Genomic DNA, 16,511 nt, shown 5'->3' with positions numbered 1-16,511 from the left:
AGTTTACAGTTTGATTACTATCTTATTTATAGTTATTTGACTGTTTTGTTTGATTATGGTAAAATAACAAATAAATAACGGTTTTTTCACAGTTTACAGTTTGATTACTATCTTATTTATAGTTATTTGACTGTTTTGTTTGATTATGGTAAAATAACAAATAAATAACGGTTTTTTCACAATTTTACAGTTTGATTACTATCTTATTTATAGTTATTTGACTGTTTTGTTTGATTATGGTAAAATAAATAAATAATCGTTTATTCATTTTTTCCGAGAAATTTATAACAGTGTAGCGTTTGCAAGCATTCATCGACATATCTTTACATGTTACTGTTTAGAAAATCTTAATAATTTATTTAAAATATTTATATTATGATTGTAAAGCTACTAATTTAAAAAGTCTAATTAGAATATATTGTTTTGTTTGGGATTGTATTGTAGTGTATGTGCGATATTTCGTTAAAGGAGATGTTTAGATATTATTTTAATGATATATAGTTTTAAAAAATAATGATGCAGAAAATTAATCTTTACTATTGTAACTTGAATGTTTTAAATTTTAAAGCTCCTTGGATCCATTGATTAAAGCTTGCCACTGATGTGTATACTTATATTAATATATTTTTATACAATATAAATTTTAAGACTATGTCGCAATTTCTGAGTAAAATAGTGTTAAAGAGAGCATAATTCTTTTAAGGCGCGTATACTCATGTTAAAAATAAAGGATAAGAGGTAGTCTCACACGTGATTCAAAATATGATGAGCAATAAGTTTCAGTCTCGCCATTGTTCTTGTCTTTTGTGCTTCAGCACCAAAACGACTTAAATATTAAATGGTTCACTTATTTTATTATCTGATTTGTGATGTTAAAATGTAATATTATTTAAGTTTTTAATTTTGCTACATCACAAGGGTTATTTTGCTTTTATACCATATTATTTTGGTTTCGCATGTCACTAAGTACTAAAGTAATTTCTTATTTTAGAATTTAAAAAATAACAGAAAATTTAGTAATGTTGTAAATTTAATAAGATTTTTTTGTTATTATGTTACTTATAAATATGTATAAATATTTTTAAGAGGCCATTCCTCTTTAAATGCTTATGACCGAACTCAACTGTGAAAGGGGTAGAAACAGGAGGGAAAATTCTAAATATGCTTTTAAGCCGATAATGGATATTTAATCCATTTAGCAGTATCTCTCGATACACACAAAAATACAAGGCCGCCATCTAATCACAATTTGATAGATAAAACGTGCGGTATTTTAGATTCTGTACTAATTTTTTCTGACATTAATTATACCAATACAATTCTACAATCAGCAGTTTTTGATAGGTAGTTAAATAGTATACAATTGCCTGTACTTAGATTTTTTTTTATAGGTATCCAAATCTGTTTTCACCAGTTTAATTAACTTAGATTTAATGTAATAAAATTAGATTTAAAAAATAAATCGTCTATGAACTGATTAAATTACTCACCCAGCTCTACATTACTTACCCAGAACCACGAATCACATTATTTTACTGTTTTAAAGTTATGAGAAAAATTTCATACAATTTCATTTAAAAAAAATTTCATTCTAAAAATTATCAAGCACTATTTCTCCTAAGCTATTGTTTTATTTTCAACCTCTTTTGAAAGATATTGTGCTGTTTAATAATAGTATATCACCAAAAGTTTGTTTAGTACAAAGATATATATATATATATTGAGAAAAAAAATTTAACCTAAAATCCAAGACGGCGAGGGTAGAGGCTTCTTGGGGAATTTTCTGATTTTTTAACTCTACATTGAAAGAGTATATATGTGATTAAATTTTTAAATTCTTTTTTGCTAGGCCAGGATAGCCTGGTTGGCAGGGCGCTGGGCCCATGTCCAAGACTTCGTGGGTTCGATCCCCGCCGGCCGAAGACTCCCCTTGTAGTAAATGGTGACTGATGCACGTTAAATCTATTGAGTCGCAAAGTCCTCCATGTTCCCATAACAAATCAATGCCTCTGGTGGTACTGATCCAGGAGTTTCCTTGTCTTCTGGATTGGGTTCAAAATTACAAGGCTACGGAGTTGAACATTAGTAGTCGTAAATCCAAAATTGGGTCGGCTGTTCAACGACGGATCTAAAATAAAATATAAAATTCTTTTTTCCTGAGCCGTGGTGGCTAAGGGGATAGTATGTTTGCCTTCCAATGAGGTGAACCGAGTTTGAATCATAGCGATGGCTGATCGATACGAATTCCACACCCGGCTCGCACCAACCGCAGTGCAGACGAAAAATATCCTTAGTGGATCATGGGTTAGAGTCCCTTGTCGTCAGGCTAACCTTGGGAGGTTTTCGTGTTTTTCCACTCTGTGTAACGCAAGTGCAGATTAGTAGTCGCAAACCCGTAATTGGGTCGGCTGTTCAGCGACGTTTATAAAATAAAATAAAATTCTTTTTTCCTGAACAAGTGGATTATTAATTGGACTGCATAAATTTGTATCCAAAATGTGTGTATGTTGTATAATTATTAGATAAGGATTCCTTAACTTGAAATATCTTGATTGCTTGATACTCATTTTATAATTGAATTTTGAAAAAAAATTTTTTATATGTCTATAGTTTTCTTAAATTTTTTCTAACTTATCAAGTTTTTTTTTCTTTTAGTAAAATTAAATTTTTTTTAAAACGGATGTAATTCATCTTTTTTTTTTTGTTTAAAAAGTGTTGTAGTTTCACTTAGTTACTTTTTTTTGTAAATATGCTTAACTATATAACTATGCTTATTATATAGCATATTAGTATGCTTATTTTATAAGCTTACTATGCTTAATTACATAAAGGTCATTATTTATATTTTGTTGCTCAGTAAAATTTTTATATACCATTTTGTTTAATTTTTGTTTTAAATGATTGTAGGTGTACAATGGCTTAATGGCACGGTCTGATTGGAAAGAAGTAATTAAGATCCCAGTTGGAGTTGTACCTGGTGGATCAGGAAATGGTCTTGCAAGAGCTATAAATTATGCCATTGGGTAAATTTTATCGATTAAATTTTCTCTTTTTATTTCTTAATTACTTTTGAATACAGATAAGTTATTCATATTTATTTAAAAAAAGCTTTAAAAACTAAACTAAGTAGCGCAACAGCCCATAGAGGGCCAAGGCCTACTGTGTCCATCTCAGTTTTCTTGATCTTGGGCTCTAGGGTGCAGGAGCAGATGTTCCGATTAGGTGGTCAGCCGAACGCAAAACCCCCAGTGTTTAGCTTCCAAGCATGCTTGGTACTCATTTATCAACCCACTGAAAGAGAGTCAACCTTGCCCAGCCTGGGGATCGAACCCAGGACGTATGGCACAGGAGTGCGAAGCGCTACCATTCAGCCACCGTCATTCATATTTATCACATTGTTTTTAATGCTTTGATATGTCAACGAATGTTACATTTCGACGAATGTTACATTCGACAACGACTGTTACATGTGTTTACATTTTCAAGTATACTTATTTTATTAGTGTAAGCATATGTTATTGCAGTAAATGTCTTTATAAATTGAGATATAACTGTTTGAGCATTTTACAATTCTGCCAATTATTAATATAACAGTGTGTAAATAATGTAACTGGTTAATAACTGATGAAAAATGTCCAAAACCACAATAGAATAGATGGTCAATTGTTAAAAAAATGCTATTTGTACTAAAACAGATTACTTTTATTTTAGTAATAAATCAACAACATTAATTATTATAATAATAATAAATATTTCAGGATATAAAAGTAAAAATGAAGGGAAAACTTTAGACAATTCTATAAAAGGGTAAAGAATGTTAAAAACAATTCTCAGTGCTCTCTAAGTAAAACATGTTTTGTTATCATAGTTAGAACCAATTCTAGTCAGATCATAAAATTATACTTATTTTGCATTGGCTGTGCATAATATTTCTTAAAAAATTTTTAAACCTTCATTGTTTTCGAAAAGTGCTGTTTTCTACTGTCTATCTTGGTGTATAAGTCAGGTGGCCGCCAGTTGAAAACCCCTAATTTAAAACATGAAGCTAAAGATTTAAAAGTTCCAGAGCATCTCCTTTGTTGGAGTGAATTCATTAAAGTTAGCAATCCCACTCTGCAATGGATTCCACTTCATCCTCAACTGCTTAGTCTTTTAAAAAAAAAAAAAACTTCTTCACCTCTTTCCAAAGAGTTTGAAATTCCACATTTTTTAATAAAATAGAAATTTTCATATTTGGTATTTTGAGTGATCAACTTACACAACCGGCATACCAGAAATTTTTTATCCCATAACCAAAAATAGGGTGTCAACTTAAACACCGGAATATATGGTATATATGTTTCTATTAATGCTCAGAAGAAGTAATTTGCTTTAAACTTAAATTTTTTTTTATGCAGTGAACCATATGATGTCAATATTGTCACTCCCTCTGTGCTAAATTTATTGAAAGGACGTACTGTACCGATGGACATAGTCAGAGTGCAATCTCCCAAGGAATGCTTTTACTCTTTCCTCTCTGTCGGATGGGGACTCATGGCAGACATTGATATAGAATCGGAAAGGCTAAGAGCAATCGGAGAAGCACGATTCGCTGTTTGGGGAGTTATCAGAGCTATAGGTTCGTTTTCTCATCTTATTTCATTTCTAAAAATATAATAATTTAAATTATGTTTAGGGACTTATCAGAGCTACCATTTTGTTTTCTCACCTTATTTCGCTTGTAAAAGTATAATAATTTAAAATTATGTTTAAGGAATTATCAAAGCTATCGGTTCGTTTACTCATCTTATTTCATTAGAAAATATAATAATTTTAATTATGTTTAAGGACTTATTAGAGCTATTGGTTTGTTTTTCTCATCCTATTTCATTTCTTAAAATATATTAATTTAAATTATGAGTTATGGATATAATAATGAATGTAAACGTGAAATTGTAAACGCAAACATATTGAAACAAAAGAGTAATTGCATTTCTGTTTTGTTCGTTAATTTACTTTTATGTTGATGCAGTTATATTTTTCAATTTGCTTTTTAAAATCTGTAACATATAGTTTTTTTTTCTTTCTGTTTTTAAATTTCTGCTTTATTTTATTTTGGTGTTGATGCAGCTATATTTTTTGATTTAATTTTTAAAATTTGTGGCATGCAATTATTTTCCTCTGGCTATAAATTTTTGTTAAATTTTGTATTAATGTTAACACATCCATATTTTTAATGTGGCTTTTTTAAAATTTGTAACATTCATTTATTGTATTTTCCAATTATTATATACAATTATTGTATTTCTCCACATTGATCTAGTTAAAAAAAATGTAAAAGAATACAAAGCAATATGCAAGATATTAAAAGCTTATTCTGATTTCCTAAATAATAATATTGGAAATAGTCTTCATGATGACATTTTAAGTGAACAGTTATTTTTTTTTCTTCTGTTTTTAAAACATATACTGTTTTGGTCTTCTTCATCTTCTTCTTTTTTAAAAAAAATTCTTAATAGAATTGAGATGAAACTGTAGCATCCTAATGAGGTATTTAAATCTGAAAAATTAAAATAAAGTTTGAGATTTTTGTACAACTTCTTTTAGATTGAAACTTTTCCCACACATTAAACTGCTTGATGACTTCTAGAGTTAGTTATTTAAGTTAGGCAATAAGTTTGATTAATTACGTTTTTCAACATTTATGCTTAATTATTTTTCCGTTTAAGGATATAGCTGTCATGTTTTTATTGTATATTTTGTTAAAAATAAAAAATAAAAGAAGGCACCGTGAATTGGATTCATTTAATATATTGTAAAAAAAAAATTTATTGACATTTTTTGAGTTATTTTTAGAAAAACTATCCTCTGGGGGGGGGGATTAACTCAAACATATTGACTATAAACAAATGCTTCTCTAAGTATTCAGGGTTTTACTTTAATTCTATATTTTGTAAGAAAAATTCTGTACATCTATGAATAACTCTATATTACATTTATGAATTATACTATACATATTTATGAACTATGTAATGATAATATATTATTGATTAGGCTTGATATTTTTAAATTATTTAAATTATTAATTTGAGTAAACAGAAAATCAAAAAAATATATTGCATTAAAAAAAAAATTGGCATTATGCAAAATGCTTTTGATTATCTACTTACTCAGTAGGCTAATGTAACAAAACAAAAGGGTTGATATTGTTTCTTCTAGACATGATCAGCTTTAAAACAAAAATAATTGCATGAAAAATAGGAAAATTTCAATAACTCATAGTGAAAGTAGTATGTTACACCGCAATTGCCCAATAAAATGAAGTCCGAAGATCAGGTCATGAGGTTACCATCAAAATATGCCATTTTCGCTTGCAATAATAATTTTTAAATTTATATATTCAGTATTTGAGCTTAAGAAGTAAGCAAACAGTAATGAAAATCATTGTCCTTATTAATTCAAAGTGAGAAATCTTCTGCTAATTTAAGATGCATTGTTTATGAAGAAAAAAAGAATATAAGCAGCAAATCTCTCAAGTGACACAGTTGGTTAACGCGTCGCACACGCTGCTGGTTGTAGAGCTAGGGATGGTGAGTTCGATCCTTGCAGCCAGCAAAACAACTAGTGTTTATACACAGCAAAATGCATGTTAAATCTGCTGTGGGTAAAGTTCTCTTTTTGGTTGTGGTGGGGAAATTTGAGGAGAGAGGCACCAGCTCAGGAGCTCTTCATGTCATCTGACTGTGGTCAAAACTTGTGATTCTTACTATGGCCATTAAAAGATAGAGCTCTAAAAATGGAGCTAGGGTTTTGGCATTGGTTAAGTGGTGTATGATAAGTGCAGTATATTTTTACAAATAGGTATAGCAGCATTTATTTCAGTTATTGTGTGTATTAGTTATTTTCAAAATTAAGGATGCATAAGTTTGCAATCCGAGTATTTTATACGAGCATATTGCTTAAAGAAGAATAATAGAAAACTGTGTTTCATTATTTGAAGAGGGAGAAAAGAGAGTCTTCATGTAATCCAAAAGAAACTGTTAAAGTTGTTAGGTGTCGGAAAATAAGCAGAGGTATGTTGACCCCTAGTAATTAATATTTACTTTATTTGGGTGGTTAATAGTTCAAAAAAATTGAAGAAATTGTTAAAAAAATTGCAATCTATATCCTATTTTTATGTGTTATTGTAATGATACGAGATACAACTATCACCATTTCATTTATTATAAAACTATTAATATTTACATTCGCTTTAATAATTTTATTTATTATGAAATATTTAATATCATCTTTTATTAAATATTTGCCCAGGCATCTTGTGTATCTATTTTTGTTAAAATTTTGAAGAAGCAAAGAAATTATTTAGATTTTTTTTTCTTATACAGTTTTGTAAAAGTACTAGCAATCTGTTATATTATACTTTTTTATTATTTACCCATTTGTATTACTCTAATGGAAAATTGTCGTTGATTATNGAAGCAAAGAAATTATTTAGTTATGTCTCTTAATAATTTTTTTTCTTATACAGTTTTGTAAAAGTACTAGCAATCTGTTATATTATACTTTTTTATTATTTACCCATTTGTATTACTCTAATGGAAAATTGTCATTGATTATGAAGATTTTATTTCATTTTATGTTGAAATATACTTATTATTTTTACATAGTCTTAATAAAAAAAGATCAATTTATTATTTTTCATACCTTTCCTAGGTTTGCGGAAGTATAAAGGTCGGCTATCTTATTTACCAGTCAAGGGCTTCAAACCCACAGGTCCTAATAAAAACCTCATTGAACCAAAGCCCAAACGAAGCAAAACTATCGATTGCAAGCAGGGATGGACGGAAGACACCTCGTTAAACGAGAAAGAGATCCAACCTAACATGTTCAGATCTAAAAGCTTCGGAACACACGAGCCTGCGGTCACCGACACAGACAACAGAACTGTCCGTCTGATGAAATTCAGTTTCAGTGGGGACAAGTTTGATTCCTATTTATCCAGTCTTAGTTCACTGCAAGAGGAAGACACCAAAAACATTCCTCACCATCACTGTGATGATGAACAGGAAGAGGACTCTGGGGACAAAGAGGACAAAGTTGGCAGCAACTATTGCCCACCTCTTGAAAAACCTGTTCCTGAAGATTGGACTGTTGTGGATGATGAATTTGTGATGGTGTATGCTTGCCATCAGACTCATCTATCAACAGATGTTCTTTTTGCACCAGATGCCAGAATGGATGATGGCATAATTTGGTTGATTGTGATAAGAGCGGGCATATCCCGTGCTCAAGCTATGTACTTCTTATCTTGCTTACAGACTGGAGAACATGTCAATGTTCCATACGTTGATGTCATACCAGTGAATGCTTTCCGTCTAGAGCCACACAAATCTGAAGGATATCTCACTGTTGATGGTGAAGTGATACCATGCTGTCCCATTCAGGCTGAAGTTATGCCATCTGTGGCTAGAGTGATGTCACGGTGAATAATTGCTGTTATTCGTTGTTTTAAATTATAATGCCAAGTTTTTTATTACAACCACTTTTATTGCCTTTACATTAATTATTCATTTATGACATCATAACTTAATTCTTGTGTAAAGAGTATTGCTATTAAAAGTTTCATTTAAAAAAAAAAAACATTCGCAATGACAATTTAGGATTTGAATTATTCTAATATTTAATTTCATTTAAATATGTCACTCTCATGTATTTTTATGTGCATCTTATCATGCTGAAAAAATTGTAATTATATCTAACCATTATTTAAAATTTAATTTCCATTTAACATAATTTGCTAGCTTTTTTTCGAGGATAATAAAATAATTACAGAATCCTTCGAAAATACCAGATATATTATATGAAATGTTGAAATAATAATTTGAAAAACCCTAATTCTTGGCACTCATTTAATAAATGAATTTCAAAAAAATTTTTCTTTAAAAAAATTTAAACTTATCAAGTTTTTTCTTTTAATACATGAAAGTATGTAATTCTTTTTTTTTTTTTTTTCGTTTAAAAAATATTTTAGTTTCACTTAAGTATTGGTTTATTCTGTAACTATGCTTATACTGAATGTGAAATATTGTGTTTTTTTAAGTTTTATTTTGTTCCATTTTTTTAGAGAAATTAACATCAAGCAGTAAACTTAATAGTTTTCTAATTAAAGCAAATGAAGTTGTTTTTAAAATGGAAAAAAAAGTTACAAAATATGTTGTGCATAGCATTATTTGACTTTTATTTATTCAGTAGTCTAAATTGATTTCTCTTAATTTACACTTAATTATGCTCTTGACAGCAGCCACTGGTAATTAAAATACCCCCAAAAAATTTGATTGAAAAATAAGTAGAAATTAATTGCTTATTTAAAAAAATGACTTTATGTTGAATTCTAATTGTGTTTATTCTGCAGTATCAATCGGTTACAGTTAAAAATAATATTTTATCTTACATTACATTTTAAAAATACATTAATTTCTACGTATGGATATTTCATTAGTTATTTCGTATACATTCCATTCTTATTACCTATTCTACTTCCTTTGCAAAGAATTCAAGGAGACAATAAGTTAGATAACTACTGGGCTAAGCTATTTTCCAGTATTTAATTAGTTGACTATGTTGTTTCTGTTGTATGCCTATTATTTTACAAAGATTCATAGCATTCCACCTGCGGTGCAGCCTAATTGTTTTTTTTCCTCATATTTCCAATTATATTAAATATAATATTAATATCTAACGAGCTTACAGGTGTTAATATTTCACTTAGCAATTTACTCCATTTTTAATGACTTAAAATCGTACATTCATATTCATGCTAAGGAAAGTATATTTTTAAAAAAGTAGACATTCCTATTATTTTTCTCTTCAAGCCATTGATGTATAAGAGTAGAACAAAAACAAGCCTACAGATTGAAAAAAAATTGTTTCATTAAGCAACGAGTGAGTTTGGTATCTTAAGATGTAAAAAATTTTTTATTGGTAGCTAAACTTATTCTCAAACTGTTTCAAATTCAACACAGACAGATATATCATTTTAATTTCAGTCTTCATATTTTCCTATGGATAATTAAAATCTGACTGATCAATTATTTAAACCATTAGTGGTTTAAAAAACTGATCAGCCTTGACAGATCATTATTTTGCCTGATGAACTTCATTTCATAAAAAGGTTGTGCACATCTTCACTGTAAAAAGAAGAAAAAAAATCTGTAGTATTGCTAGAAAATCTCTTGGGAGTTGGGATTTTATAAACTTTTCTAATAACATTACTGCATTAAACTTTGTAAATGTAGTTTGTTTACTAAGTTTAATGCAGTAACGTTATTAGAAAAGTTTATGGAATTCAAGTTTCCTAGAAATTTTCTTGTAATACTACAAATTATTATTTTTTACAGTTTAGCCCACCCATATTATGTAAGTGGTACACCTGAAGTTTCTTTGTGTTGCAATATTTGTTGATAAATTTTGTTCTATATTAATATTTAATCAAATGATATGCTTGTTTTTAGTTTTATAAACTGATATGCATATTTTATCTTATAAAATGTTGAGTTAATGTATTTTTAGTTTATTTATTTGTTTTTTTTTGTGACATTCCATTGCTTCTGGTTACATTAGTGAATAAATAAGTTTAAAGCTGTTACTTTTTCTTGTATAAGAAAAAACATCAAGCAAAACTAATCACCAGCTTATGTTGTAAAATACTTAGCATATTATTTCAGGAAGTTTAAAAAAAATTTCATTCTTTTTCAAAATTATTATTCATTATAAATATTTTTTACAGATAATTAAGAGATAGAAAATATTTTTATTGACATATTTGTTCTGTATGATTTCGTTGCAACACGATTTCTTTGTTGAGTTTTAAATATCGTATATTTTATTATTTCCATAGTATTTATGTCATATTGCAATTTAATAGAGTGCCTTATCTAAAAATTGAGTAATTAGAAAATTATCATTTTCTATAAAATATGTGTATTACTATATATATTAATTTTTGCAATTATTATTATTATTAAGTTCTTTTTATGGAATAACGTTTTATTTCTTCATTAATTTTAGTTTTCTTTTTAAATACAAATAAAGCAACTGTTCCTTTAATCATTATTTCATTTATGTAATGATTTAATTTTCTGAATTTTCATAAAAAATTATTATTTCTATGTTATCAAGTAATATTAATTAACTTTTAAAAAAATTGGTTTTCTTTTGATATTACTTATAACATTTCTCTCTAATAATAGTAGATTTTATAAAAAAATTAATACGGAAACTTTTTTTTTTAAATCTTATGTTGAAATTGTTTTTGTTTTTTTTTAAATATAGTTTTTTGCAATTTATAGTGTTTTTGATAAAAGCATATATTTATCTTATCAAAATTATTTTTATACATGAAATGAAATGTTCATTTTGCAACTATTACAAAATATTTAAGTTTATTAGGAATCAAACAAATGTCTTTAATTTATGAAATTTAATTTTAGAGTAGCATCTTCTATAAAGTAAAAAGCGCAAATTTCGACTATATTCTTTAGAAATGAATATCCCATATGCAAATCTTTATAAATGCTTTTTTTAGAGAAGAAAAACAAGTTATAATTGTCTTTTTCAGCTTTCAAAAAAATTAAAAAAAAAAAAAGATTGCCAGAATTACAAAATTTTAATATCCAAATTTAAAAATACATTTGAACATAGATTTGGTACTAAAATATTAAGAAAGTTGTGCAGTTTATTTTCATAAAATTTTTAAAAGAAAATACTATAATCGCTTTGCAATTGCAGATTCCTTGATTCTTACAAAAAGCGTTTTGCAGTTTTACATGAGGGCTATTTTAATATTAATTATATCAATCAAAATTTGAATTTGTTTAACCATATTTATTATTTATAATAACTTTCATTTTGATACTATATACATAGCTGAAAAATCAAAGTTCATCAAATGCTTAGCAATTCTTTAGTACGTTTTTCTATATATTATATGTATGCATATGTTTGTTTATGTTTTGAACTCTTATCCAATAGTTGAATGTTGCTTATTTAAAACACACATTTTAATATTACTGTATTGAAGATAATTTTTTTAAAATTAATTATGGTTTATTAAATCTTTTATTTTTTTTATTTTTTCCAAATTAGCTCTAGTTAAAACACAAAAATTATATCTTAAGTTTAACAAGTAATTAGCATTTATAAAACTGCAGTTATTTCTAACTTCATTTTATAGAGACAATTATTTTTTGAATATATAAAAGAAAAGATACATACCTATTTCTAGATTTACATCTTCGAATTCTATTTTATTGATTTACAACTCATGCTTCAATAATTGTAATATGTACACAAAAGGAACTTTTTATGAATATTTTTCAGTTGATTAAAACTAATTATCATTAAATATGTTTTTTTTTTAAATGAAGTGGTTATCATTTATTTTATACAATTGTTTTCGTTAATTGTATTATTGTAAATATATTTGTTATGAATTAAAATTTTGTCACATGAGCTTTAATTCCTATTTAAACAGTATTACTTAACGTAGTTGATAGAAAACTATTTTGTGTTTTCCAATTCATAAGTGTTAACTAAAAGCAACATTTAAATTAAATGTTGTACTTCAAACATAATTATATTTTTGCTTGTGAACATACAAGTTCATGTGAGAATATGTGTTAGAATGATGAAAGCGAGATTTGCTTACTTCTGTTCACAAAATGATAAAGAATGAATTACATTCAATGAACTTTTACTTTTGTTTTTAAAAAAATATTCTACATCTTCCTTGATTAGTTTTAACTCTAGATTTTCATTATCTATTTTTAATTCTTAAAGAAAGAATAGTATAATATTTATTTTATATGACACTTATTGGTGTAAGACATATCAAAAAAGAATATAAATGATTAAAAATCTTTTGAAAAAGTGTTCTTAGTTCTTGAACGGTTGGACCTGATTGATACTTAAAAAATCCGATTGCAAATCAGCTTTTTGCTATTATTCAGTGAAGAAGAAACAGTGCTTTGTAGGGGAATATATGCGTGCTCAGCAAGTCAAATTACAAGCGAAAACAAGCATTAGAAGGCTAATTTTATATATAGACAAAGCTTTTTTGCAATTGCTATTTGAAATGTGAAGTTTTAAAAATTTAAACTACGACTTTTATTAATTTATAACTCCATAACAATTTCACCATAGAAAAATAAGCGAATACCATGTTTTTTCATAACTGTTATAAGTTTTTCATAACTATTAAGTTAAAATTCGACTCTTTCTAGCTAGGGTATGGCAAAAAATTTAGAACTTTTGTCTATTTCATCAATGTGATAAAATAATTTTCAAAATTTGTAAGTTACAATATTAAAATGATTTTAACAAAATCAAATGTTTATAAATAAAAAATAATTATCTATCTTTGACTTAATTTTAATAAAACTATCTTTGCTTTACTACTAAAAACCATATACTTTTATTTCCATATACTATATGAAAGAATTTTAGTATTTGTTTTATAAAACATGATGGTGAATAATACATACTTTCACATTAAAACTTTTATTATGACTTGGTAATGTGAGCAAAATTACTTAAATTATACAATTCTTAAAATCTACTGGTTTAAAAAAGGGTGTTGCAAGTAGAGTACAAACAATTTGCTTTTCTGTATTTTATCTTATGAAGATATTTTCCGAAATTTTAAAAAATATATGTAAATTAGCTTCAGAGTCTGTTGCAATTATAAGTTTTCTTGCTTTTTTTTTACTACCATTGGTCCCTTCTGATTTAATTCTTGAATTTTATTATTAGTAATATTTTTATGCGTAGATTATTTTAAATTTTAGTTGCTTATTTTGTAAAAAAAAATTTTATCATATTCCATGTCTTTAAAAATTATTCATTCAAATTAAAAAATTATTAAATTTAAAACTAGTAATAATTATTTAATTATGTTTAACTAGTAATAATTATTTAATTATGTTAATAAAGAATTATGTTTAACCAATTGCTCAGCTTCATTTACAAATCCAAACTGATAATAATATGCAACAAAAACTAGTTTAAATTTTTTACAATAGATTTTATTTTATGAAATTTTTTTTTACTGAATCTTAGAAAATCTTGTTCTGCAGAGAAACGTGTCAGTGCTCAAAACATGTTAATTGCTTTTTAGGGAATTAACACGTTTCCTTACTATAGTTCTTTATACATAGTGTTCTGTTTATCTTGCATACGATTTTTCAAGTTTAAACAGAGCTGGTCTCTGTCTTATATTTGAAATTAAATGTACTCTTGAATATGATATTTTGCTTTGTCATTTATACATGGGTCATTTATCATAAGGTGTGGAAATAATTATGTTCGTATATTTATATTTGAAGCTTCAGTTAAAATATTTTTGATTATAATTGTAATCTATTTGTTTATTTTGTTGTTGCTTACAACACATTTGTTGTTTGTTCTTGTGAATGGAAAAACTTAATTTGCTTGAAGAATACTTAATCTGGTAAAAATCAACAAATTTCGATTGCTTTTTTTATTTTTAAGATCTACTATTCGTCATCGATGTTTGCTATTGACTTTTTCTTTACTTTTGAATCAAATTAAGTTTTTCTATTAACAAATATATTTTACTGCTTCAATTTCTTAGGATAGATTTATTGTTTGTTATAATATTTGGTGTTAAGTATGTGGCAATATTTTTTTAATTACTATATCTTGCTAAAATCTCTACTCTTGTTTTAAGTCTAAATATGCAATTTGCTTTTGTCTTTTATTAGATAGTAACAGAACTTTTGATATGCACAGATCCCAACTTTTACGATTTTTGTTTAAGATTTCTCTTAGTAAAAGCATTGAAGTTGTTAGTAATTTTCTAATTTTTTTTCCAGGCTTTTTACACATGTGAGGGAAAATTTCCAAAGTCCTTATAAAAAATTTTTGTGTTGAAGTGGTAAAGGTTAAAGGTTTTGTGTTGAAGGGTTAAAGCAAGTTTTTTAATCCCAGAGTAACATATCAAAGCATAAAATTGGTTGCTACAAAAAAATATGGTTTGTGAAAATAGTAAAAGTTGGCGAGCATGGATAGGTTTACTTAGTCTCACATGAAACAACAAATTTATTTTAGAGCTGGACGATATATTATTAAATATCGATATTTTTTTATCAATATAAAAAAATCGTGAAAAAATTCTCACTATGTATTGCAAATACCATTTTTAACGATAAATATGAAATGCATGATTATTATAGGAAATGAAATTTCCCTGATCATGATTAACAATGATAAATTCTAATACAAAAATAATATAGCAACTACTGACTGCAACAATTAATGATAATCACTGACTATGACAAATATGGAATGTGATATCGTAAAAATATCGCGATATATCGATTTTTCTAATGGTATATCGCTCAGAACTAGTTTTTTATCTTGCCAACATTAAATACCTTGAATTGCCAAATATATTTTAACTCTGCTGGTTTAAGCAATACGATTTTTTTAAAACCATGTTTCAATACAATTTGGGAGAAGAGTATGTAGCTTTATTTTTCCAATTAAAAACTCTGACCTCGATGGTGATATTTCAACTGCAATTCTGTATAGTGTACTATTTTATAGATTAATTTTAATTGAACAAATGTGCACAAATATGAGTGTTTGTAATAAATGTGAATATTGCTGTTGTGATATTGATATTTAAAAAATATAAACTAATAAAATTTTCTGTTCTTAATATAGCTGTTTTATATTCTAGAAACTTTTAACTATTTAAAAGAAAGTTAAGAATCAGTTTAGACCTTTGAATGACTCAAATGAGTAGCATAACACTGTTTTCCAAAAATATTAAATTATGTATTCTTGAAAAAAATTTTTTTTTATTTATTTATTTATTATTATTTTTTTGGAGAAAATTATGTGAAAACTGCAAAATTACTTAAGTTCAATAGCATACTTTAAATAAAAGTTGCATTATTAAATTTAACTCAAGCTAACTAAGCAATTTTCAAATAAGTCAGTTTGACATTATTGGGTTGTTACCCTACTACAGTAGGGAACCGATTATCCGGAACGATCGCTATTCCGGATAACTGATTTTTCCGGTTTTCTGAATCGCTACAAAAAGCCGTTTTTTTATTGTTAAACCCAACTAAAAAAAATTTTTTTAGGAAATAATCTTAAAAAGAAAAAACGATGAAGTAATACACTAATGATTATTTCCAAAATGATGGTAAGGTGAACGTCTTTCAAAAAAGAAAGAAAAATCCTAAAATTTATCGAATTTTGTTCCGATTTCCGGATAACGGGTTCTGTACTGTACTTAACCACCTACAAAGATTGCAAATATTAAATTTTATCACTTTTTATTTTTATAAAAAAATATATGAATATTTCTAATAAACTATGCTAATTTGTTTGACATAATTAAAGGGAATATATAAAAAAAAGCAAGTTTTTAGTTAGTAGTCACCAAGTTGAATGTATTTGCCGAGTACCATTGATTTAAGTTATGTAGTATTACTACATGC

General features: G+C 26.8%; 1 protein-coding gene across 2 annotated transcripts in view; it reads left to right on the top strand.

Annotated features, from left to right (window-relative positions):
• The window catches only part of LOC107440148 (sphingosine kinase 1), a 50,051-nt gene extending 34,333 nt beyond the window's left edge, over nt 1-15,718 (top strand). The window contains exons 4-6 of one of the 2 annotated variants that reach the window (XM_071186405.1): nt 2,908-3,023; nt 4,398-4,618; nt 7,693-15,718. In XM_071186405.1, coding sequence (XP_071042506.1) covers nt 2,908-3,023; nt 4,398-4,618; nt 7,693-8,465 — 1,110 coding nt within the window. In that variant the 3' untranslated portion in view covers nt 8,466-15,718. The remainder of the gene's footprint in view (nt 1-2,907; nt 3,024-4,397; nt 4,619-7,692) is intronic. The other variant, XM_043043348.2, reaches the window with a different exon arrangement.
• Nucleotides 15,719-16,511: the final 793 nt, after the last annotated feature.

The sequence above is a fragment of the Parasteatoda tepidariorum genome, chromosome 10, assembly GCF_043381705.1.
Source record: "Parasteatoda tepidariorum isolate YZ-2023 chromosome 10, CAS_Ptep_4.0, whole genome shotgun sequence".
In the NCBI taxonomy this organism is placed as follows: domain Eukaryota; kingdom Metazoa; phylum Arthropoda; class Arachnida; order Araneae; family Theridiidae; genus Parasteatoda; species Parasteatoda tepidariorum.
Note: the sequence above shows the minus strand (reverse complement) of the source record. Positions and strands in the feature narration are given on the sequence as shown.